The 21,954-nt window shown below is 40.4% G+C and overlaps 2 protein-coding genes across 5 annotated transcripts in view; one reads left to right on the forward strand and one right to left on the reverse strand.

Annotated features, from left to right (window-relative positions):
* The window catches only part of pan3 (poly(A) specific ribonuclease subunit PAN3), a 77,299-nt gene extending 61,354 nt beyond the window's left edge, over window positions 1–15,945 (forward strand). For all 3 annotated transcript variants that reach the window (XM_062974680.1, XM_008107959.3, XM_062974679.1), the window contains 4 exons: window positions 5,807–5,936; window positions 9,932–9,996; window positions 10,821–10,959; window positions 12,928–15,945. In XM_062974680.1, coding sequence (XP_062830750.1) covers window positions 5,807–5,936; window positions 9,932–9,996; window positions 10,821–10,959; window positions 12,928–13,068 — 475 coding nt within the window. In that variant the 3' untranslated portion in view covers window positions 13,069–15,945. The remainder of the gene's footprint in view (window positions 1–5,806; window positions 5,937–9,931; window positions 9,997–10,820; window positions 10,960–12,927) is intronic.
* Window positions 15,946–16,962: 1,017 nt separating this feature from the next.
* The window catches only part of flt1 (fms related receptor tyrosine kinase 1), a 145,808-nt gene continuing 140,816 nt past the window's right edge, over window positions 16,963–21,954 (reverse strand). For both annotated transcript variants that reach the window (XM_062974678.1, XM_062974677.1), the window contains exon 30: window positions 16,963–19,790. In XM_062974678.1, the coding sequence (XP_062830748.1) occupies window positions 19,595–19,790 (196 nt within the window). In that variant the 3' untranslated portion in view covers window positions 16,963–19,594. The remainder of the gene's footprint in view (window positions 19,791–21,954) is intronic.

Below are 21,954 nucleotides of genomic sequence, written 5' to 3' on the forward strand. Positions count from 1 at the left end.
TGCTGGCCCACAGCACCGGATGGAATGATATAGCCCTCAGAGGACAATTTCGGGAGGGTCTCAACATCGAGATGTTGGAAGAAATTTCCAAAGTGGATCCCCCCCATTCTCTTGAAGCACTCATTGATCAATGTTTATGAGCTGAAGTCATGCTTGCCAACAGAAAACAATGGGTCCGAGGCCAGAGCGGTAGAGCTGGGGTGAAACCTCCCGCTCCCACCAGCGTCCAGCCGCGTCCAGTATGGAGACCCCCGCCACCAGCCCCATACCCCAGGGGGAACGAGGAGGTGCCGATGCAGTTGGGCAACGTGCGTCCCAGGTTAGATGCCGCCGAGAAGGCCCGCCGCCAACGCCTAAATCTCTGTTGGTACTGCGGAAACGGGGGCCACTTCGCTAGAGAGTGCCCAGCCAAAGGGAAGCCCCCCGCCCGTCTGGCGGCGGCGTCCTCCACGGAGATGAAGACGTCTGAGGCGGCTGGCACACAGCCGGCGGGGGAAGCCAGCGACCGGGCGTAGAGAGGCTCGCCAACCCGGTCAAAAAACCCACTCAAGAGCCGCCAACCGGAGTCCTATTTCTTCTAGTGGTCACCTTGTGGTCAGCTAAAAAGGGGCCAGTCATGGTCCATGCCATGATAGACTCAGGAGCTACAAACAATTTCATTGATAGAGAGTATGCCGACTCTCTGGGATTACAATACCATGACTTCAAGAATGCCCGTGTGGTGCAAGCCATCGATGGCCGCCCCCTCGAGACGGGTCCCGTAAGCCAGTGGTCGGAACCCACCAGAATGTGGATAAGGGAACATATGGAAGAAATTTCCTTCTTTGTTACCGAGGTTCCCCATTTCCCTGTAATTTTGGGAATTCCATGGCTGACACTTCACGACCCAAGCATCTCCTGGTCCAACAGAGAACTGCAGTTTGCTTCAAAATATTGCCAAAACCATTGCCTTGTAGCCAAGGTCTGCCATGCCACAGACACTGAACCCATTATCACCTTGCCCAAGAAGTACTCAGAATATTGGGATGTATTCAATGAAAAAGAAGCCGAGAGATTACCCCCACATAGACCTTATGACTGTGCCATTGACTTGGTGGAGGGGGCCCCGATCCCGCGAGGACATCTCTACTCCCTGACTGAAACGGAGCAAGAAGCTCTCAGGGAGTTCATAGAGTCAAACCTTCGCAAGGGATTCATCAGACCCTCTCAATCCCCAGCCGCTTCCCCAGTGATGTTTGTGAAAAAGAAATCAGGGGACTTACGCTTGGTGGTGGACTATAGAGCATTGAACAATATCACTAAGCGGAACAGCTATCCCCTGCCCTTGATCTCGGACCTACTAGACCGACTTCGGGGAGCCAAGGTCTACACCAAGCTGGATCTTCGGGGGGCTTATAATCTAGTTCGCATCAGAGAAGGGGACGAGTGGAAGACCGCCTTCCAGACTAAATTCGGATTATTCGAGTCCCGAGTTATGAATTATGGATTATGTGGAGCTCCCGCAACGTTCCAGCATTTTGTCAATGACATCTTTCAGGATTATCTAGATCGGTTCTTGATCATCTACCTGGACGATTTTTGGTGTTTTCTAGATCACAATCAGAGCATGAGAACCACGTAAGAATGGTGTTACAACGATTGCGGGATCATGGACTTTATGCCAAGCTGGAAAAATGTGCTTTTGATCTACAAGAGGTAGATTTCCTGGGATACCGCGTCTCACCACTAGGGCTCTCCATGGACCCGGCTAAGGTTTCAGCAGTATTGGAATGGCGGGCGCCAACCAACAAGAAAGAGGTGCAACGATTCTTGGGGTTCGCGAACTATTACCGCAAGTTCATTCCAGATTTTGCCCGCTGGTCTGACCCTATCACCAGCTGCATCCGTGGGAAACAGCCTTTCCGCTGGACAGATCAAGCAGAGAAAGGGTTCCAGCAACTAAAGAAATTATTCACGTCCCAGCCAATCCTTCAGCATCCAGATCCTGAAACCCCTTTCGTTGTGCAGGCGGATGCCTCCGATGTGGCAATTGGGGCTGTACTCCTACAACCAGTGGGAGACCATCTTCATCCTTGTGCCTTTTATTCCCGTCAATTGACCGCGCCAGAGAGAAATTACACCATTTGGGAAAAGGAACTATTGGCCATAAAGGCAGCCTTTGAAACTTGGAGACATTGGCTAGAAGGAGCCAAATTTCCCATTGAAGTCCATACTGATCATCGAAATCTAGAGCATCTAAGAACTGCCCGCAAGCTAAATCAAAGGCAACAACGCTGGGCTTTATTCTTTGAACGTTTTAACTTTCAAATTCATTATGTAACCCCAGCCCAGACCAAGCAAGCAGATGCTCTGTCACGAAAACCGGAATACGCTGCAGGGCGCAAGGAGTCCTTTGAGTCCCAGCTGCTACAACCCGAAAACTTTGCCACGCTCACAGTGGGAAACACCAAATCCACTTCCATGGAATCAACTTCCCCTACTCCAGGACCCCTTTGTGCTCAGGAAATCAGGGCTAGTCAGCAAGCAGACGCCTGGGCACAGGACCAACTTCGCCAAGGACTACGTTTTCCCTTTTCGCTTAAGGATGGGCTACTTTGCTATAGAAATCATGTTTACATCCCCCCAGGACCGGGCAGGGAAAAAACACTTCGTCTGTGTCATGACTGCAAGCCAGCAGGGCATTTCGGGCTATTTAAAACCATGCATTTGATCCTAAGAGATTTCTGGTGGCCCAAGATCCGCAAGGATGTGGAAAAATATGTCAACACCTGCCCAGTATGCCAGCGCTCCAAGACAAGAAGAGAAAAGCCCTCAGGGCTCCTGCATCCCCTCCCTACACCATCCCGCCCATGGGAAATAATCTCTGCGGATTTTATCACTGATCTACCACCTTCCTGTGGATTCACCACGATCCTAGTGGTGGTGGACCTTTTCACCAAGTTAGCCCATTTCATTCCCTGTGATGGCCTTCCCACGGCCAAAGAAACTGCAGATCTATTCCTCCAACATGTTTTCAGATTGCATGGATTGCCCAAGAGTTTGGTCACAGACCGGGGGTCCCAATTCACCTCTCGTTTCTGGAAGGCACTACAAAAACTACTGGGCATAGACTCTCGTTTATCTTCGGCTCATCATCCCCAAACAGATGGGCAAACTGAGCGCACCAATGCCACTTTGGAACAATACCTTCGCTGTTATGTGAACTACCAGCAAGACAATTGGGCTTCCCTGTTATCGCTGTCAGAGTTTGCCTACAACAATGGGGTCCAGGCTTCTACTAAAGAAACGCCGTTCTTTGCAAACTATGGCTTCCATCCACGTTTCTTTCCCCCTGTCATTGAAACCTCAGAAGTTCCCGCAGCAGAGGACTGGCTGCAGGAACTCGCAGCGGTGCAGCAACTCTTGCTCCAGCAATTAAACCAAGCCAAGGAGGACTATAAACGTCACGCGGACAAACATCGCCAACCGGGCCCCGAAATCAAGGTAGGAGACCGGGTTCTTCTGTCCACTCGCTTTTTGCCCTCCCATCGCCCTTGCCGGAAGTTAGATGCCCGTTTCATTGGCCCCTATCCAGTGGTGGCGCAACTTAACCCCGTGACTTTCAAACTCCAACTTCCGCGCTCAATGCGCATTCATCCGGTGTTCCACCGCTCCCTACTCCTTCCGGCGGATGGTGTGCGTCCTGATACAGACCGACCGGCCCCCCCTCCTGTTTTGATGAATGGGGAGGAGGAGTTCGAGGTTGAGGACATTTTGGATTCTCGCTTTCACCGCCGCCGCCTACAATATCTCATTGACTGGGTGGGTTTTGGCCCCGAGGAACGCTCTTGGGAAGACGCTTCTACAGTCCATGCTCCTGATCTAACCCGCCGCTTCCATCAGACCTATCCCGCCAAGCCGCGGCCCCGCGCCTCGGGGAGAGAGTCCTGGTTTGAGAGGGGGCTTGAGGAGGGGGATAGTGTGATGAGTCATGGGCCATGTAGTCCCGTTCAAGGCACTGTAGTCCCAGATGAAGAGAACTTGGGTTTTTCACCGCCTCAGTCAGAATTGGAACCTTCCCAGCCAGATTTGGGAACCTTGCACCTGCAAGAGATTTGTCTTCCAGAAATCTGTCAAACAAACCCTGGGTCTAAATCTCCTGTGTTTTCTCGCCACGAGTTTTGTAAACATCAGAGAGCTGTTCAAGCGGCCTCTCGTAGGAGTGCTAGGATAGCTGCTAAGAATTCAGCTGATTAAGCCTGCTTTCCATGGGAAACCTTAAGGAGTCATGCATCTGGACTCAGAGATTAGCTTTCATTTCTAGTTCCCCAGAGAACTGCTCTTTGGTGGGAAAACTAGACCCTATTTAGGTGTTTTACCCACAAAGACATCTTGCGGAGTCAATTCGTCAGCTACTGGAGTAAGTTGTGTGTGGACAGCGCGCTCCGTTTCCAAGCCTCGTTCCTGTTTCAAGCCTTGTCCCTGATTCCAAGCCTTCGCTCCTGTTTCCAGCCTTGTTTACCTTCGCGGACCTTGCCTTGTTTTCCAGGATTCAGCCTCGCTTTGCTTCCCGGATTTTACCAAGTAATTCCACGGATCTTGTTCCTGCTCCTCGTTACCTTGTTGTCTTGAATCAAGCCTTGTGTTCCAAGTATCAAGTTATTTCCTAGCCTTGCTCAAGTTCATGGACTAAAGGACCTTGTCATCTCCCCTCACTTGCTTGGCAAGTGAGTGTTTCGGTTATTGGATTACAACTTTGGACCTTAATATTTCATATTGGACATTGTTTCTTTGGACTAATTTTGACCTTTCCTGAAAGGTCTAACTCTGGACTATTTTCTACACTTGTTTTTATTAATTTTATATACTCCTTCAATAAAGATATTAGATAGATTCTGGCCTCTGTGTATGGTTATTGGTGCCCTGCAGCCTGGGTCCTGACACTTCTTATAAGCTTCTTTAATTTGCATATATTGGTACCAGGAAACATTTTTGTTACTTTTTTGTATTTCTTCTAATTCTTTAATTTGGGGTGGGTCTTGATTAGTGCTTGGATGATCTAAGATTTCTCTATATGTCGGCCATTTAGTCCAGCTGAGTAACCTTCTCTGTTTGGCTTCTAACGGTGATAACCATAATGGGTTTTTTTCATAAAAATATATTTTATATTTCTCCCATAATCTTAATAATGATGCTTTGATGAAGTGATTCCCAAACTCTTTTTCTATCTTAGTTTTACCGTACCATAAAGATCCGTGCCAACCTCTTCTTAAATTGTGGCCTTCTAGGGTTAATATTTTAATTTTTTCCAGTTTTACCCATTCTTTGACCCAGATTAGGGCGCATGCATTGTGAAGTCTGGGAGACCAAATCCCCCTTTTAGTTTTGAGGTAATCATGGTGGTGTATTTAATTCTAGGTTTTTTGTGTTTCCAAATACATTTTGACATTTCTTTGTTACACTCTTTAAATGTTTTTGTGTTCCTAATAACTGAGATATTCTGAAACAGATATAGCAATTTTGGAAGGATATTCATTTTTATAGCTGCGATTCGACCCAAAAGAGATAAATTTAGATTTTTCCACTTCTCCAAATCCTTCTTTATTTCTTTCCATTTTGTCGTATAATTTAATTCCAGAAGTTTGTTATTTTTTGCAGCTATCCAAATTCCTAGATACTTTATTTATTTAGGTGTATCTAATTCAGATATTTTCCTTGATTCTTCCTAACTACTCTGTGACATATTTTTTGTTAGTATAACTGATTTCCATTTATTAATCTTAAAAGCCAATTTTGTTTAACTGTCATATTAAATTTTCTTTGGTAGATATTTGCTGACTGACCAAAACAGGCTTCGAAGTGTAAATGATATCATGCCTATGATTGGTGCAAGATTCTATACTCAGTTGGATGCTGCCCAAATGAGGAATGATGTGATAGAAGAAGATCTTGCAAAGGTAAATCATTCTGTTCTATCCAGTGTTGCATAATTCAGTTAATAAACTTGAAGCTGTCTTTCTGCATTTGTTAGCAAAATCTTTATGATGGATTTTATTCAGAATTTTCTCCCTAAAGAGCTAAAACTTGGGTTGCTTAGGTCTTTAGGGAGAATCAAACCAAAATGCTTGATTATATTGCAATCGAGCTCAGTAGCTTGTGTTTTCTACATAAAGGGTAGAATCTAGAACACCCGTCTTTCATTTCTACTAGTAATCAGATAATTTTGCTCATTAACCATGGCAGATCTGTGAAGATATTACATACATATCTCTTTATTTATATTCAGTTCATATTGTTCAAATTGCAGCTAAGACTGGATCTTAAAGGTATGATCCAATTCTGTGTCCTTTCTGATACTACAGCCTTCTAAAAATTAGTGCAGACATTCTACTTGGAAAATAATGATATAAATTTATGTTCTTTTCTAAAACAAAACACATTAAAATACTGTATTCCCCACCCCCTCCTAGTATTCTTTCTATGGCTTAGCTAGAAATGAAGAGATATTGGCTTAATAGTAATTTTTAAGATAAGAAGTTGATTAGAAATGATCTCTTAACTTTGTAAAGAGATAACTGCCTGGCTGGGAAATACTTTAATCAGATGGATGAATCCTTTATCTATAAAGATGAAAGATAATGTTTCTGGAAACCACAATTCATCTTGAGATCATGCTAGACACTTCAAATATTGACAGAATGGTTTTGGCCATCACCAGAGTTGTAGTGCTGAATTTCAAGTCAAACTTCCTAATAATAGGCTAGATAGAAGCAGAAGGGTAGGGCAAGCATCAGAAAATTGTGGTAGATTCTAAAAACAGGACAGTATTTTTTGCACTTTTCCATTTTGCAAAGTCTAGTTTCAAGTTGAAAAGGTGAAACTTCAAATTTGGGGAGAAGCACATTCGAGCAAAAAAAAGGTACTTCCCATATACCAAAGTGAGAAACTTTTGGTAAATGGCTCCCAAATTTAAAAGATGTTGTGGGTTGTTGCACAGAGTGCATTGGGCAGTTTCAAGTAGAAATCCTAATCAAGGAGTGAGAGACAGTGCTGCTAATATTTCTGATGTAGGAAAAGGGAAGAGAGAAAACTCAGGAAAAGACTTAAAGAACTATTAATAAAATTTGTAAGATTAACAAAGAGCAAAAAGCAAAAAACTAAGAAAAACGAAGAAGGGTTTGCCAAACTACTACCGGTAGGATTGCTAGGTACCAGGTATGCTTAATGAGTCAGAAATAAAGTAAGCTAGCTGTAATTTTAATTAGATTGTCTCCCAGCTTCCTAACGTATACTCAGTGTCACTATTGTTCTACCATTCAATTTTGCCCCCTTGTATCGTATCTTTGTATGTACTGGTTCAACATGTTTTAAGAGGTTGAGGAAACAAATCCATAATTCAGTGGCACTTCATTTTCTTGAAGGTTGTTCCATAATAATGCCTTGGATCCACTTTGGTCAAATTTGATCAAACTTTCCCAGAGAACACAGGCCTGCAGTCGGAGGGGGGGGGGGTCTTTCTGGACTCAGCACTGACACTTGAAGCTCAGGTGTCGACAGTGGCTGGGAGGGCCTTCACACAGTTAAAGCTTGTGCTCCAGCTGTGACCAAAAAGCCTGACTTGGCCACGGTGGTCCATGCTTGAGATACATCTAGAATAGATTCCTGCAATGCACTCTATGTGGGGCTGCCTTTGAAAACGGCTCAGAAATTGCAATTGGTGCAAAGATTGGTAGTCAGATTGCTAACTGGGGCTGGCTATAGGGAGCATACTATGCCCCTATTGAAACAGCTCCAGTGGCTGCCGACAAGTTTCTGCGCCCTATTCAAAGTGCCGGTTATTACCTATAAAGCCCCGTGTGGTTCAGGTCCAACCTATCTTTGTGACCACATCTCCCCCTATGAACCAGTGCAGGCTCTAAGATCTGCTGGGGAGGCTTTCCTCTCGGTCTTGCCTCCATTTCAAGTGCGGTTGGTGGGGATGAGAGAGAGGACCTTCTTGGTGGTGAGCTCCCCCCCCCCCCCCAGCTTTGGAATGCCCTCCCCAGGGAACTTAGGCAATCTCCCACACTACAGCGCTTTAGAAAAGAGTTAAAAACTTGGTTGTTTCAGTTGGCTTTCCACACTGTTTAAGATAATTGCCAACCTAATTGCCAATTATGTTAGCACCTTACATCTTAAGGGAATACAGTTGAGATGCTGAATTGTTGTATGGATCTTTTAATCATGGGTTCAGCTACATTTTATTATCTATTTAATAGAGGTTGCTTTTATTAAATTTATATGTTGGTTTTATCTATTGTGTCATTGATCTTATATGTTGTTGTATTTCATCTTATATGCTGTATGGCACCATTGTGTGTTATCTTGTAAGCCGCACCAAGTCCCTATAGGAGATGGAGAAGGGGTATAAATAAAAGTTGTTTATTATTATTATTATTATTATTATTATTATTATTATTATTATTATTATTGGGTTGCTTGAGTTTTCCGGGCTGTATGGCATGTTCCAGAAGCATTCTCTACTGACATTTTGCCCACATCTATGACAGGTATTCTCAGAGGTTGTGAAGTTGTGATTCTGGCCATGAAAGCCTTCGACAACACGTTGTTGTTGTTGTTGTTGTTACATGCAGTCTTTTGTAGAGATGGGAACTGTAGTCTTCCAATGCCTCAGTTACTTACAGGCTGGTCCAAAAGCTTCAGGTGATTCAAAATGTAGCAGCAAGATTTTTGCCTAATGCTCATAGATTGCAGCACATAATCCAACCTTATCTACACTCCATTGTCCCTTTATTTGCTTCTATACTGGTACGTCCTTTAAAGTCCTGAACAGTTATGGGCTAAATTACTTTAGGGACTACTTTATCCTACATACGCCTTCCCACATATTAAAGCCAGGTTCATAGAGCTTTTTTTGGAGCCAACTCAGGAGATCTAGCAAATGAACATGAGAGTACTTTCCTGTGGTGGTCACTTTATTGTGGAATTGCACTTGAAATGGATAAGGCTCACAACATGTTTCTCTTTAGCTAGAAATTTAAGGCACTGGGTTTTTTTTGGGATAGGTTTCTAATTGCTGCTAGATTTAATACATTAACATTTACATGTGTTGCTCTTTGTTTATGTCTTGAAGCATTGGTTGTTTTATGCCCATTGCTTTTAGAACTGGTTGGTTGTACTATTTTTTTGTTCCTGTTATTCAATGACAGATGGCCAAAGCAATGATGCCGGGCTAGTGAGAATTCAAAATGGCCAAATCTCGTTTTCCTGTATCCTACTGGGTTTGTGATAGAACTGTCATAATTTTGCTGCAAGCTGGGAAACTATATTTCTCAGAATTCCCTAGTTCCAGCATAGCCACTGCTCACAAATTTTCCAAATTCTCATTGAATTTAAAGCCCTTTTAATATCATTGGGAAAGTTCTTGATAACATAGCCAACAAAGCATTTTTCTCTTTGTGTCTTCATTTTTAGGCCTGTTCCCAGCATCAGTTGAGGCGCTGATTCAGAAAATTGCATTGGATAGATTGCATCAGCTATGGTTTCTTAAATATGCTTTTCTATGGGCAAGCAGATGGCAACTGGTATATTATATATGTTTTGTATCTCAAAAATTAGACCTGACAAGAGGAAACCGATGCCATTTTTAGAATCAGCAGGTCAGATATACCCAGAAACAGGTCTAATATTTGAGACACCAAAATGTGTGTTGGCCAGTGTAAGCACAGTTCACTACATACCATAGAATATGTTAAAAATGAAAAAACCAATAGCACATAACTGAATGAAGATAAAACAAGTTTCAGCTTGTTCTACTAATTAAATTTAACATATTTATATTTGGTTTTATGATTATGGTATATGTCTGTGTAAATGGTTGGTTTTATGATCATGGTTTGTGTCCATGTCATCATGGGCCTGTTTTTATTTTTCTCTTAATCTTGCCTTTTAGGAGGTTCAGAATGGAAGATTATTTCGACTTCTTGCGAAACTGGGAACAATCAATGAGAGGCCAGAGTAAGGAACTGAGCATTTTCTCCCTCACAGTGTTCTGTGCCACCACAAAGAGTCCATATGTTCCCGTGCTACTATGTACTTAAAAAAGCCTTTGAAATATAGGTTTGTCCATTGGTCAGTTTTGTAGCCACACAGGCCAGAACTTCCTTGTGTGTGCATATAGATGTATTGCTACTCATGGCTTAGATGGATGATGCCATCCTGGTTTGCGGCTTGTCTGAATGCAGAGAATAATTCATGCAATATGTGTTTCATAATAGATTTACCATATTTTGACATATTTGAAATACTTAACTTTAAAACTCCAAGCTGTTAGTAGTGCTTTTTTGGGAAGGTATTTCAGTTTTTTCTCCCAACAGCAGCAAATATCCTCCAAGTGCAGACAGTGCTACAATGCCAATTCTGGAAACTGGGAACAGTAGTTGATATTTGTAGAGATTGCATTCTCCTGGACACTGTAAGTCTATCCATAATAACTAACAATGCAAAACAAAAAATAAAATAATACAGCATTTCATGCAAAGCATTGGAAGCTACACAAATTCAAATGAAAACCTCATTAACCCGGTTTTCAAATCAATGAAATGATGATAGTCAAAGAATGTCCAGCATAGTTTAATTTAACATACTTTTGGACCCATGAAGATTTTTTTATCAGTTTAAACTCAGTGACCTGAATGGATGATACTTTGCTTTTTGTTTTTTCTTAAATTGTATGTTATGGAGGGTGGGGGAGTTAATGTGAAGCTCAGGTATTATTTAACCTGAGATTATTGTGAACTCATTCTCTTAATAAGAAACACAACCATTCTGTTTTGCAATAGATTTCAGAAGGACCCAACATGGTCAGAAACTGGAGACCGATATCTCCTGAAACTCTTTAGGGATCATCTATTCCATCAGGTGACTGAAGCGGGTACTCCATGGATAGACCTCAGTCATATTATCTCTTGTCTTAACAAGGTAAATTTGAACTGTTATACAAGGTGTTTCGAAAAGATGCACTGTATTTTCAAGAATGTAAAAAATTACTTTTTGGAAGAAGCAATGTTGTTACAACTGAGAAGGACAAGCAGTGCCTGGTTTAAACTTGTTTACTATATTAACCCAGAACGTCAGCCTGTTATTACTCATTTAGTCATGACCTCATCACTTCATTATACTTGTCTTTTCAAAGTAGATTTTGTTTTTTGTCAGGCAATGGCTGGTGCCTGGTGTTTCACTGCTTGACTTCCTTTTTAATTGGATGCGAGCAGATCCTCCACATCTACAGATTCTGCACCAACAGATTCCACTATTGCTGGCCTGAACCCCCCCCCCCAACCCACCCCCCAAAAACTTGATTTTGCCGTTTAATACGAGGGACACATTTTACAATATCATGTATAATACAGTATAATTGATCCCGGCACAGCCTATCCTTGTTAGTGCTAAAACAGTATTAATTTAAAAGAGGATACGTTAAATGAATACTTGTGGGTGTGCAAGAGGAGGAATAAGCAGTGTGCAAGTTAAATATCCACCTAGGCTTTCTGTAGATCTGGGCAATGGGTTTAGCATTGTGACTAAATTGAGACCAATATTTTATATTCAGTTGAAAAAAAATAATACCATATCTTGATATCTCTGAACATTAAATGCTTGAAACTATTATGTGTTGGTATATGGTGAATTCCTTCTCAGATTTTAGTTTTAATGGAGCAAAGTGTTCCATGTAGCAAATCTGCAATTACATTTTGTTTTGTAGCCCTAGATTAGCTTTAATATTAAAGCCAATTTCACTTACTGTATATACTCATGTATGAGTTGACCTCATATACAAATTGAGGACACATTTGCGGGCCAAAATTATGTGACCCGTTGATTAGTCAAGGGTAAAACTTGTCACAACAGGGCTCTTACACATTCCCTACTATTGGTACATTTTTTTTCACAAGGCTGTGCCTGGAAATGACTGCTTACTCTGCCCAAGCATTATTTACCTTTGCAGGAGGTTTAGAGCTCTGTTGAGGCATGGAGAATTCATGCTTGCTTATATTGCCATTTCTTGTGCTGCCTTTAACAGAAACACCCAAACTCTCCTCTCCTCTGTGGGAGATTTAAACAGCCCAACTGAGGTATGGAGTGTTTCTAAGTGGGGGTGTGGGGTCAGTGTTTCTTTTATCCCCAGGTAGATAGCTTTCAGATCAATATTACATTATAGATTTGTGTACAACTTGACCCAGGCTTTTAGGGTCAATTTTTTGGCATAAAAATTTCAAAATACACACAAGAATATGTGTTATGTCATTTATAAAGTAATACACTCTGCAGTTGGGCTTGAACTATTCCGTTAGTCACATCATGGATTACTTGCCTTTAACTCCTTTTCCATATCAGAATATCCCTATACATGGAAAGCATCTTCTTTGAGGCTAAGCGTAAGCTTTCTGTGTGTGACAGGATAGAGACTTGTGGAAGAGTCCAAACATAAAAAAGATTGATTGTGGGTCTTATGAGATCATATAGACTCACTCCCACAAGTGATTTTACAGTATGCTTTCATTAATGTTTGGATTTTGTTGAAGATTTGTTTAACAATTCGTTTGCATTTTGGAATACGTTTCCCAAGTTTCTGAAAAGTTTAAACTGTTCCTCTTTTCTGATAGTTGAGTCAGATTTTTTAAATCAAAGCGGCACAACTCGCTCAGGGTTTTTACGATGCACATTTTGTTACCAGTAGAGCAGATTGCTAGAGAATCTGTTAAGCCCAGGCTGTTCTCTCAATACAATAGAAAAATAATGATAGTTTCTTAGCAGAATGTTGTGAAGACAAAGGAAAGGGTTTATAGGCCTTCATGTGCCAAAAAGATTTCAACACGCTATTATTACTTTTTGATAGCAAATCCCATGCCATCAATCTGCATCAGGTTTCCTGTGCTCTTCTTTCAGCTAGATGCTGGTGTGCCAGAAAAAATAAGCCTCATTTCCAGAGATGAGAAGAGTGTACTTGTGGTAACGTATAGCGATCTAAAACGCTGCTTTGAAAACACTTTTCAAGAACTGGTTGCAGCTGCAAACGGTCAGTTGTAGTACTTGCTGAAAGCATGCCGGACATTGCTGAGGAAAGGAACCAGTAGCAAATTGCACTACAACTGATTGTCATCATCTCATTTCACACTTTGGGAAACAAAACAGCAGGAGATGTGCTGCACTTCAGTCAGGTACACTGTTACTTGAAGGGAAGAATGATTTTGCTTACCCTTGAGCTCTGGCTGCCATTGGAGGCTTTATCTGTGAAGAATTTATTTTAAAAAAAGGAACACATCAGGGGCGTGATGTTCCTGCTTTTATTTTTTCCACTCGTATATGCACTAATTTTAATTTTTTAAGAAGACTTTCTGATCTCTGAAGTTTTGCCACATTGGATACTTACTAAGGGAATCTCTTTGCAAAGACATTTCTGGGATAAACTCTTTTTCTTTTGCTTTCTTTTCTCCCTCCCCCTTATTTTTGCCACCACAGGTTTTATTCATTTTGATATTATTTGCACCCCAGAATACTATAAAGGACCAGGTGAATAATTTCCTAAAAATTGTGTTCTGTAAATTAAAATGTAGCTTGTAACCTCTGTAAAACTGTGTCATATGCCACCCACTGTTAGGTTAACTAATCAAACCAGAAATGCATATTTAAAAATGAAGAAAAAATCAAGTAAGATATTGTAGAGATGTCACATGTAAAAATCCCCCTTTATTTGATCGAAGCACCATTTGAGATCTGTAACTTCAAGAGCATACCCAAATTCTCTAAACACAACCAGCGCCTTTTAAATAAAATACCTGTTTGTATATTTTCCTGCTAATCGATGCATTTACATTTATGCAATTTTTAATAGAATTTTTTAAAGAGAAATTGTGTTACAGGCCTGATGTTTCAGGAGTGTATTCTTTTAAGTTACTTATAGTATCCTTTTTGTTTTTGTATAAAGTTCTGTTCTTTGAACCACAGCTTTATTATGGTACTTTACACTGGATACAGATACAGAGACACTGTCCAGAAGATTAAGACACAGCAGTTGTCTGGCATCAAGAGCTTTTTGAAGTTTTATAGCCTGATTCTGGAGGAATTGATGGTATGCTGTGCCTTTGCAGTCACTGCTTTGCCCAAAGTAATATTACTTTTGATAATACCCAACGCATGAATATTCAGTCTTCAAGTCCGGATTTTTATTTTATTTTATCTTCTTATTTTACTTTTCGCCCGCAACTAGTTTTCTGATACTGGACCTGTTGTTGTCTGCAAGCTTTGGGTATTCAAGGGAATTTGTAGTAGAACACCTCCACTTTGATACTGAAGACTGCCAAATAAGAAGGACTGTTGTTTTTTTCTTTGTTCTTTTTTTTTTAAAAAAAAAAAAACAGTAGTGAAGATTGTGTATACCTGCATCCTTTTCCAGCACTGAATGTTTAAAAGCACTGGGTGCTCGCTCTGAAGAAAACATGCGGAAACTCTCTTCAAAAGGTGTCGGACTGGCTCAAAGCACTTGCAACTGATGTTACTGGCATCAATTTTATTAATTCTGGATATTTGTAAATTCAGATAAATTTTTAATAATTATCTCCAGTTTTATAAGCTTTAAAGATGACACTCCTACTTTGGATTTGCCTCAAGAAAAGCAGAGCTCTTCAAGGCTTTGAAAGACTAGGGACATCGTTCAGGAGATGTGGCAGAGCATCAGTTGATGAGCTTAAAGAAATAAAATTAATTATTGTTTGATCTGAAAATAAATTTTAAATGGAGCATAATGTTTAATATTCAGAGGATTACAGTTGCCATAATATTGTTCTTTTTTAAAATGTCAAGAGGAACAGAGACTTTGGGATACGAACATGGCAAACCAGTCTTTTATCATTAGCTCATGTATTTGAGGAAGAGCAGCTGTCTTTTATATGTTTTTGAGAAATCATATTGTAATTCTTTTGTACAAAAAGTAGTACTTGTATTCTAGGAGAAATATTGAATGCTTAATTTATAAGCGGGCTGAGACTTTTTTTCTCTTTTCTTTTTCCCAGTATTGTTTTCTTTGAAAATGAAAGGGGATCATCTCTTGAGTTGCGGGAATTGGGAACTTTTTTGACCGATTATTTTGTGGACCAATATTTTGGGAAAAGCAAAGGCAGGGGTAAAGCAGGGCTTCAGTCTCATTTTCGCTTATACCAGCAAGATCCACCTCTTAAAACAGACAAGTTGCATTTTGCAAAACTTCGTCAACATACATGTCCATTGCTTTAGCCCCAGTAATCTCAGGACTTGGTTTAAAGTATATTTAAAATAAAAATAAAGAGATCTGATAAGTTTCCACGAGTAAATGCCATCCAGGAAATATTTGCTGTTGGGTAATACATAAAACAATGTGGAATTTTGTTTATTTTCTTTGGTCCATGTTTTGGAAGTTTCTGCTTTGGTGTTTTTTGGGGGGAGAACCCTTCTACTCAATATAATTCCATTTAGAAGGCTGTCCATTAAATAGCATGTTCCGTTCATAGGAAGAGTTACGTAATCCCTAAAGTAGAGCTGCAGCATAAAAGATCCTTGCAAAGCACCCTTTTTCCACATGGGAAACAATTCCAACCTTCCTATCTTTACAGTTAAAAGCACAGAAAGGACAACCTTTTGAAATCATGTGATGTTAGTCCATTTACATTTTCTGACCTGTTTTATGTTGCTTGTCTGGGTTTTTTTGTTTTGTTTTTGCTACACTGTAAATACTTTGGGGAGTACTTTTTTTTGGGGTTTGTTTTTTTTTGCCCTTGTTCCAGTAATACGTTAGATGTGAACCGCTTCCCCTAAAAAGCACCAGTATGTTACATTCTGATGTCATGATCCCACAATGTGTTACCTTTTAATCCTGTTTTTCATTCTTTTCATGTGTACAGCAGTATTTTTAATAAAGAATTCCATAAATAACGATGGCTTCTTTTGAAACTTCGGATATTGTGTTCCTCCTTGGCTAGGTGTACATTGTAGGGCTTTTGTTTTTCTTGTATCTTACTTTGCCCCACTGTCCAGATCCACATTGAGTATATTCCACACAAAGAAAATCTTTCCTTATTTTATGAACTTCAAATTTGCTGCTTTAGAATGATGTCAAGTTTTATCTGAGCTCTCTTGCCAGACTTACAAGATATGTTTTCTCCCAAAATTATATGTAAAGTTTTATGAAATTTTCCATACCCACATTTAATTGATTTGAAACTGTTAACTGCAAAAATACTGTAAAGCTATTGCACTCCATGCTTAATGTTTATGCCAAGCATAAAAAATGCAACATTTGTACACTGATTACATAAAAATGGTCAATATTACCATTTTTCCTGCATAAAATAACCCAGACCACCTGTCCCTTAGAATGTAATTTACCTTAAAAAGTATATTTTTCAAGCACAGTAAGCTTAAATCACAGCAAATCTGGTTGGTACTCTTTGCTCATGGAGCCTCTTACATGCCTCATGTTTAGGTTGAATCTCTTTTCCTATAACTAGAATACATCCGTTTGTGTTCTTGGCTGTTTTGCTAGATTCCTACAGAACCTAGGAAAACAGTTGAGGATTGTTAGACCCACTTCCCAACACTTCCAGCTGGCGACCTAATGGTTAAAGAAAAAGGAGTTTAGTACGACATGGTTGGCAACAGGTTCCTCATTCAGGATTTAGAACATACAAAATGATGTCCTGCATAGTGATGATGCAGAAGAACATGTATGTGTGAACTCATCCTTCACAGAGACAATTCACAAAACAAGCTCCTCATGGCAATCCTACCAGCCGCTTAACATGAGGTAATCATCCTTCATGAAGGGTCTGGGTCTTTGGACATATAGTGGACATCATGATATAGAAACACTTTAAAAAAATTTCAGATAATAATTCTACCAGATACCACTGCAACATTTCAATGGGTTATTAACACAACACAAGTCTTAAGCAAAGCTTAAAAATCAGTTTTATTATGAAAATTTAGAAAATACATGTGAAAATAGATTTAAAAGTTTTAAGCATAAGTATGAGTTTATTTACATACACTTACCATAGCAAAATTCACTTAAAAGAAAAAAAAATTCCAGTGAGTTTATTAAAGCAATTTTAATTTTAAATATTCTATTTACAGCTATTAGTATCCTATTTGAAGATGACACTAACACTCCCCTTCATCTCCTCAATAGCTAATAAATGAACTCTGTGTCAAAAGATGTTTGGTACTGTACTCTTTTAAGAGGGTGCACAAAGATTGCATTCCTTTGGGTTTTAGAAGTGGGAGTTTAAAATGTTTTTGTACTGAAAAGCTCTTTTGAGAGTGTAATGCTACACATTTCTGTTCAGAAGTATGTACCAAGATCAGTGGCACTTATACCAGATTTGCAGGTATGCATTTATATCATAAATCTATTGAACTTTGGTTGCAATTTACATTTGTTATGATGAAGTCCCAGAAAACAATGGGACCTGTTTACTACTTAAAAGTTACATTGCTTTATCAAGTACTTATTGTTACCTAAATTTCTTGATGGTTTATTTATGAACGGAAAGAATGGTTCACTGATAATCTCTCCACATTTTAGCATAAATGCTCTTTGCACTAAATAAATGTTATAGTTGTAAATAGCAGCAATAATATTAGATTCAGCAGTATATTAGACATAGCTTAACTGGCCTTCCAATTCACATGTATAGTTGCAACAGGACACATTGGTTTCACCAAAGACTAGCCGCCACAATTTATTATGAATTACTGTGCTGTCACTTGGAATTGGAACATAAAAGGAAAATATAATAGGACAGAGATAAAGAATTCTGAAGTCTCGCAAGGTTAAACAACAACAATAAAATGAAGTGCACTGAGTAAAGCATCAACAAATAGTGCTGTGACTCTGAAGCAGCATATAGACTGTGTAGTCGGCTATAAAGAGCTATGCAAGATATTGATGATCCAAGGCAACTCTGCTCAGATGCCAACTTGTGGTTTAGAAATTTTAATTGTTGCATCCAACTTTTCATATTTGCCTTTTATCATGAAGACAAGAAGTGTGTGTATGTGGATACTGACATTCTTAGAACGCTGTGTTCCACCATAGGGTCAAATGTAATACCACAACAGTGTGAGACCTGCATTGTGGTGTCTGTGGAAGACTGCTGATAGAATGGCTTTGGGACACTTTCTGTAGATGTTGCTCACTGACAGATAGGCCCACATTTTCCTTTTCCCCCATTTCAGTGACACGCTATGGCTTTGCCAGTGCTAGTGCTATGGCATACTGGGTTGCTGGTACTACACTGAGATAGGACAGAGCTCTGAGTCTTTTCATGGCTTCAGCAACAGCCCAATTCTTGTGTTTCTTTTAAGGATCTGCTTCAGTGCTGTAAACAAAAACCAGAATTCTTTTGGCACACTACAGTTTTAGCAGGTATGCACAATAGTGGCAAAAAAGTAAACAAAGGCCATGATCCTGCATCTGCCTGTATTTCCTACTCACCTGCCTAGTATCCAACAACTGCCAAGCCCTAGGAAGGCTCCCTATTATTTATTGAAAGGAGGTGGTTGAAACCATGGAAAAGCAATTGGTCTCAGCTCAAGAAGGGAGAATGAGGGTGCTCTCAGTTTGAGCATACACCCTCATTTCAGTTGCTTTTCCCTCTCTTCAGAATTTGGGGCAGCCATATCTTCATAGTCTGAGTTGTTTTCCTCCCATTCCTATTGGTAAGAGACTGCAGTAAGGGCCCTTTGACAGCTGCTAGGCAGTGAAGGTTTTTGGAGAGTGCATTTGAAAGCAAATAGTGTTCTGCGTCCCACACTTAGGAATGCACAAGCCACACACATAAGTATGAGTTGCAGGACCCTGGCCACAATTTGTTAATTCTGGAGAGCCCAGTTCCCAAATATCTTCACTTCTTCATAGATGCATCATTTTCTCTTATTGCCGCCACCTAGTGATAGTAATAGGTTCTAGCCATCGCTCTAGTTGTAAAATAGCACCCTGTTCGACTTCATTTGCATGGCTATTCTCCAGAAAGTCAGATAGAAAAAATGTCCATGTTTGAGTCTGATTGGCAGAATTACCTTCTGCCAGTTTTGCATTTTTCTTCCACCTTGACTGATATAATCAAAACATTGCCAGAATGGCTTTTAGCATTTTGTTTAAAAATTGTTTTTGAGAGAATGTATACACAAGTACTCAACTGTGCACATAATAGAGATACAAAGTTTCAGCTGGGAACTGGCTAGACTACACTGGAAGCAGCTTTCTAGTTCAGTTAATTCAACTTCCTCACCATTGTGTTGCTCGAGACTAGCACAAAAATGTACAATAGGGCATTTCATAGTGAGGAAACACTGCTCTTCCACCTCAGCCGGCATCTTTTCTTTATCAAGTTTTCACTGTTGGTTGGGGAGTTAATACCACAGTAGAAGCACTATGTGGAAGTGTTCATGTATGGCACTTCATAGAATATAATGCTGTACATAGGTAGTATTGCATCAATAAGCATCAGCAGGAAGCACAGTGCAATATTTAAATGACAGGTAAGAGGAACAGCTGCTTGAATAATTAAAAAGTCCTTTGCTAAACAGGGGGAGTTGAATACCGAACCACAGAATTATAGTTGGGTGGAGGGAAACCATGCTTTTCTCCCAATGTTATGCTGTCACGTGTAAAGGGCTGGGTCACATCACTGATGTGACCGCAACTGAAACTGTAGAAGTCTCGTTTGGTGATGTTGGAAAGGAGAGATTCCTTGCTCCTCTTGGCAGAGTGGAGGCTGTAAGCAAAGACAAGATACTCATGAAATGAAAGAATTGCAAAGAGACAGCAAATTGTTCACCATTTGTTTTCATTTAAAAAAAAATCAAATATCTACCCAGTCTGCTGGTTTGGTTTAGTTGATTCTGCAAGCCTTATACTAACCAAAATTTCATATAAAATATTGGATAAAGTTCAAATGTTTCAATTAAAACATCAACAAACTAGTCCACAAAGGATCTTTCAGGTGCTAGTTTCCTAGCTATGTTAAAACCCTTGATAGCTTTAGCTTATGTCTAAAGTTGAAACATATGTAAATTGCGCTGTTCAGTATCAACAAGTAACTAGCAATGCAGTGTCAACAAAGAAAAATATGTTCATATACCTTTATATTTAGTCCACCTAGCTGCTAAACTGCTCCATTCCTGCCAGCTATTGTTGCAAGAGGAACCTCTCCCCACAACTTTATGAACAGTCTTGCGTATGTGCATATGTCTGTGTGTATACACCCAATTATTCACTATGTGCAGAGCGGAGAGAGCAATTTTAGATCACCAGTGCAAAATTGATATCAGTATCTCAGGTAACAAAGGCTGAGATCCTGCATCAGACATGTAGCCAAGCAATGATGTCATGGCTACAATCTGTTCTCCCCATGTGCGCCTTGAAACATCAGACATGTAGCCAAGCCATGATGTTATGGCTACAATCTGTTCTCCCCATGTGCCTCTTGAAACCCACCTGTAAATCAAGCCAAAGGATAGAGTACTTGAAACTGCTCTCCCTCCCTGTCTGTGTGCATGCATTTGTGCCTTCAAGTTGCCTGCTAACTTATGGTGACCTCCTGAATTTCATACGGTTTTTTGGGCAAGGAATACTCAGAGGTGATTTTGCCAGTTCCTTCCTCTGAAATATAGCCTACAGCTTTGGGTATTGGTTGGTGGTCTCTTATCCAAGAAGATAGGATCTGGTGCCTTTAGAGCAGGGGTCCCCAAACTCAGGCCCGTGGGCTGGATGTGGCCCTCCGAGGTCATTTCCCCAGCCTCTGGCCTAAACTTTAGACTTGGGGTCACCCTAAGCCTGAAACGACTTGAGGGCACACAACAACAACAATACTAACGTGACTATCTCATCAGTCAAAAGCAGTCTCACACTTCCCATTGAAATGCTGTTAAGTTTATGTTGGTTAAAATGGTTCTTCATTTAAAATATTGTAATGCTTTTTAATGTTTTTATTTGCACTACAAATACAGTATGAGCAGTGTGCATAGGAATTCGTTCATGGTTTTTCAAACTATAATTCTGCCGCCCAGCAGTCTGAGAGACTGTGAAATGGCCCTCTGCTTAAAAAGTTTGATGACCCCTGCTTTAGAGTATTCAGGCCATTCATAATAGTAACAAAAGAAATGCAACACACTGTTATGTAGCCTGGAACACAGCCTAAGATGCTATTTGATCCTGATGCAGTGTACTACCACCAACACACTTATGAAAGAGGTCATTCTGGAGCCATTTGGGTCAATGGTGCATTTGTTCCCAGGTAGCATCTGACCGGCCTGTCAAAAAACATTGCTCAAGGAGGTACTAATAGATAGCTCTTTCACGGTGTTGGGAAAAGCACATAGGCTGCTGTAAAATGTAGTTATGCTGGCATAAATTACCAAAAGGACTCAAGCCAGATGCTTCTGGAAAGTTACATGCTTTTGGAAAGTAGTAAGAATGGCATGAAGGCAACCAAGAGCTCCTGTCTGGTAGTTGTAAGATACAATCGTTCTTCAAAGAGTTTTCATTCATCTTCTCTAATCTAGTGATAGCCCGGTCCTTCTCCAAGAAAGCTGACTCTCCTTTTTTCTCACAGAGAATGTCCTATTTGCGTCGGTGGAAGCCTGTCTCCCACACCCAACGCAAGAATCATCTGTGCTTTTTTAAGACTCTGTACTTCCTTAATGTCCTTAATGTCTCAGAAATAATTCCTGTTAGGACCTTTTTTCCCCTCCTAGGAAGTCCTTATTCTCTAAAAAGGAGCCAAACAGAGGAAAGTGGTTAATATGAAACAGCAGAGAGCAGGAAGAGAAATGACGCTCCCGCATCCCTTCATTGTCATGTTGCCATTTTAGTATCCTGAGCCCTTGAGTTTCAAGTTGTGTATGTCTCGCTGAGTCATGAATGGGAAGGGGCAAACA

Source organism: Anolis carolinensis, chromosome 3, assembly GCF_035594765.1.
Source record: "Anolis carolinensis isolate JA03-04 chromosome 3, rAnoCar3.1.pri, whole genome shotgun sequence".
NCBI classification, from domain to species: domain Eukaryota; kingdom Metazoa; phylum Chordata; class Lepidosauria; order Squamata; family Dactyloidae; genus Anolis; species Anolis carolinensis.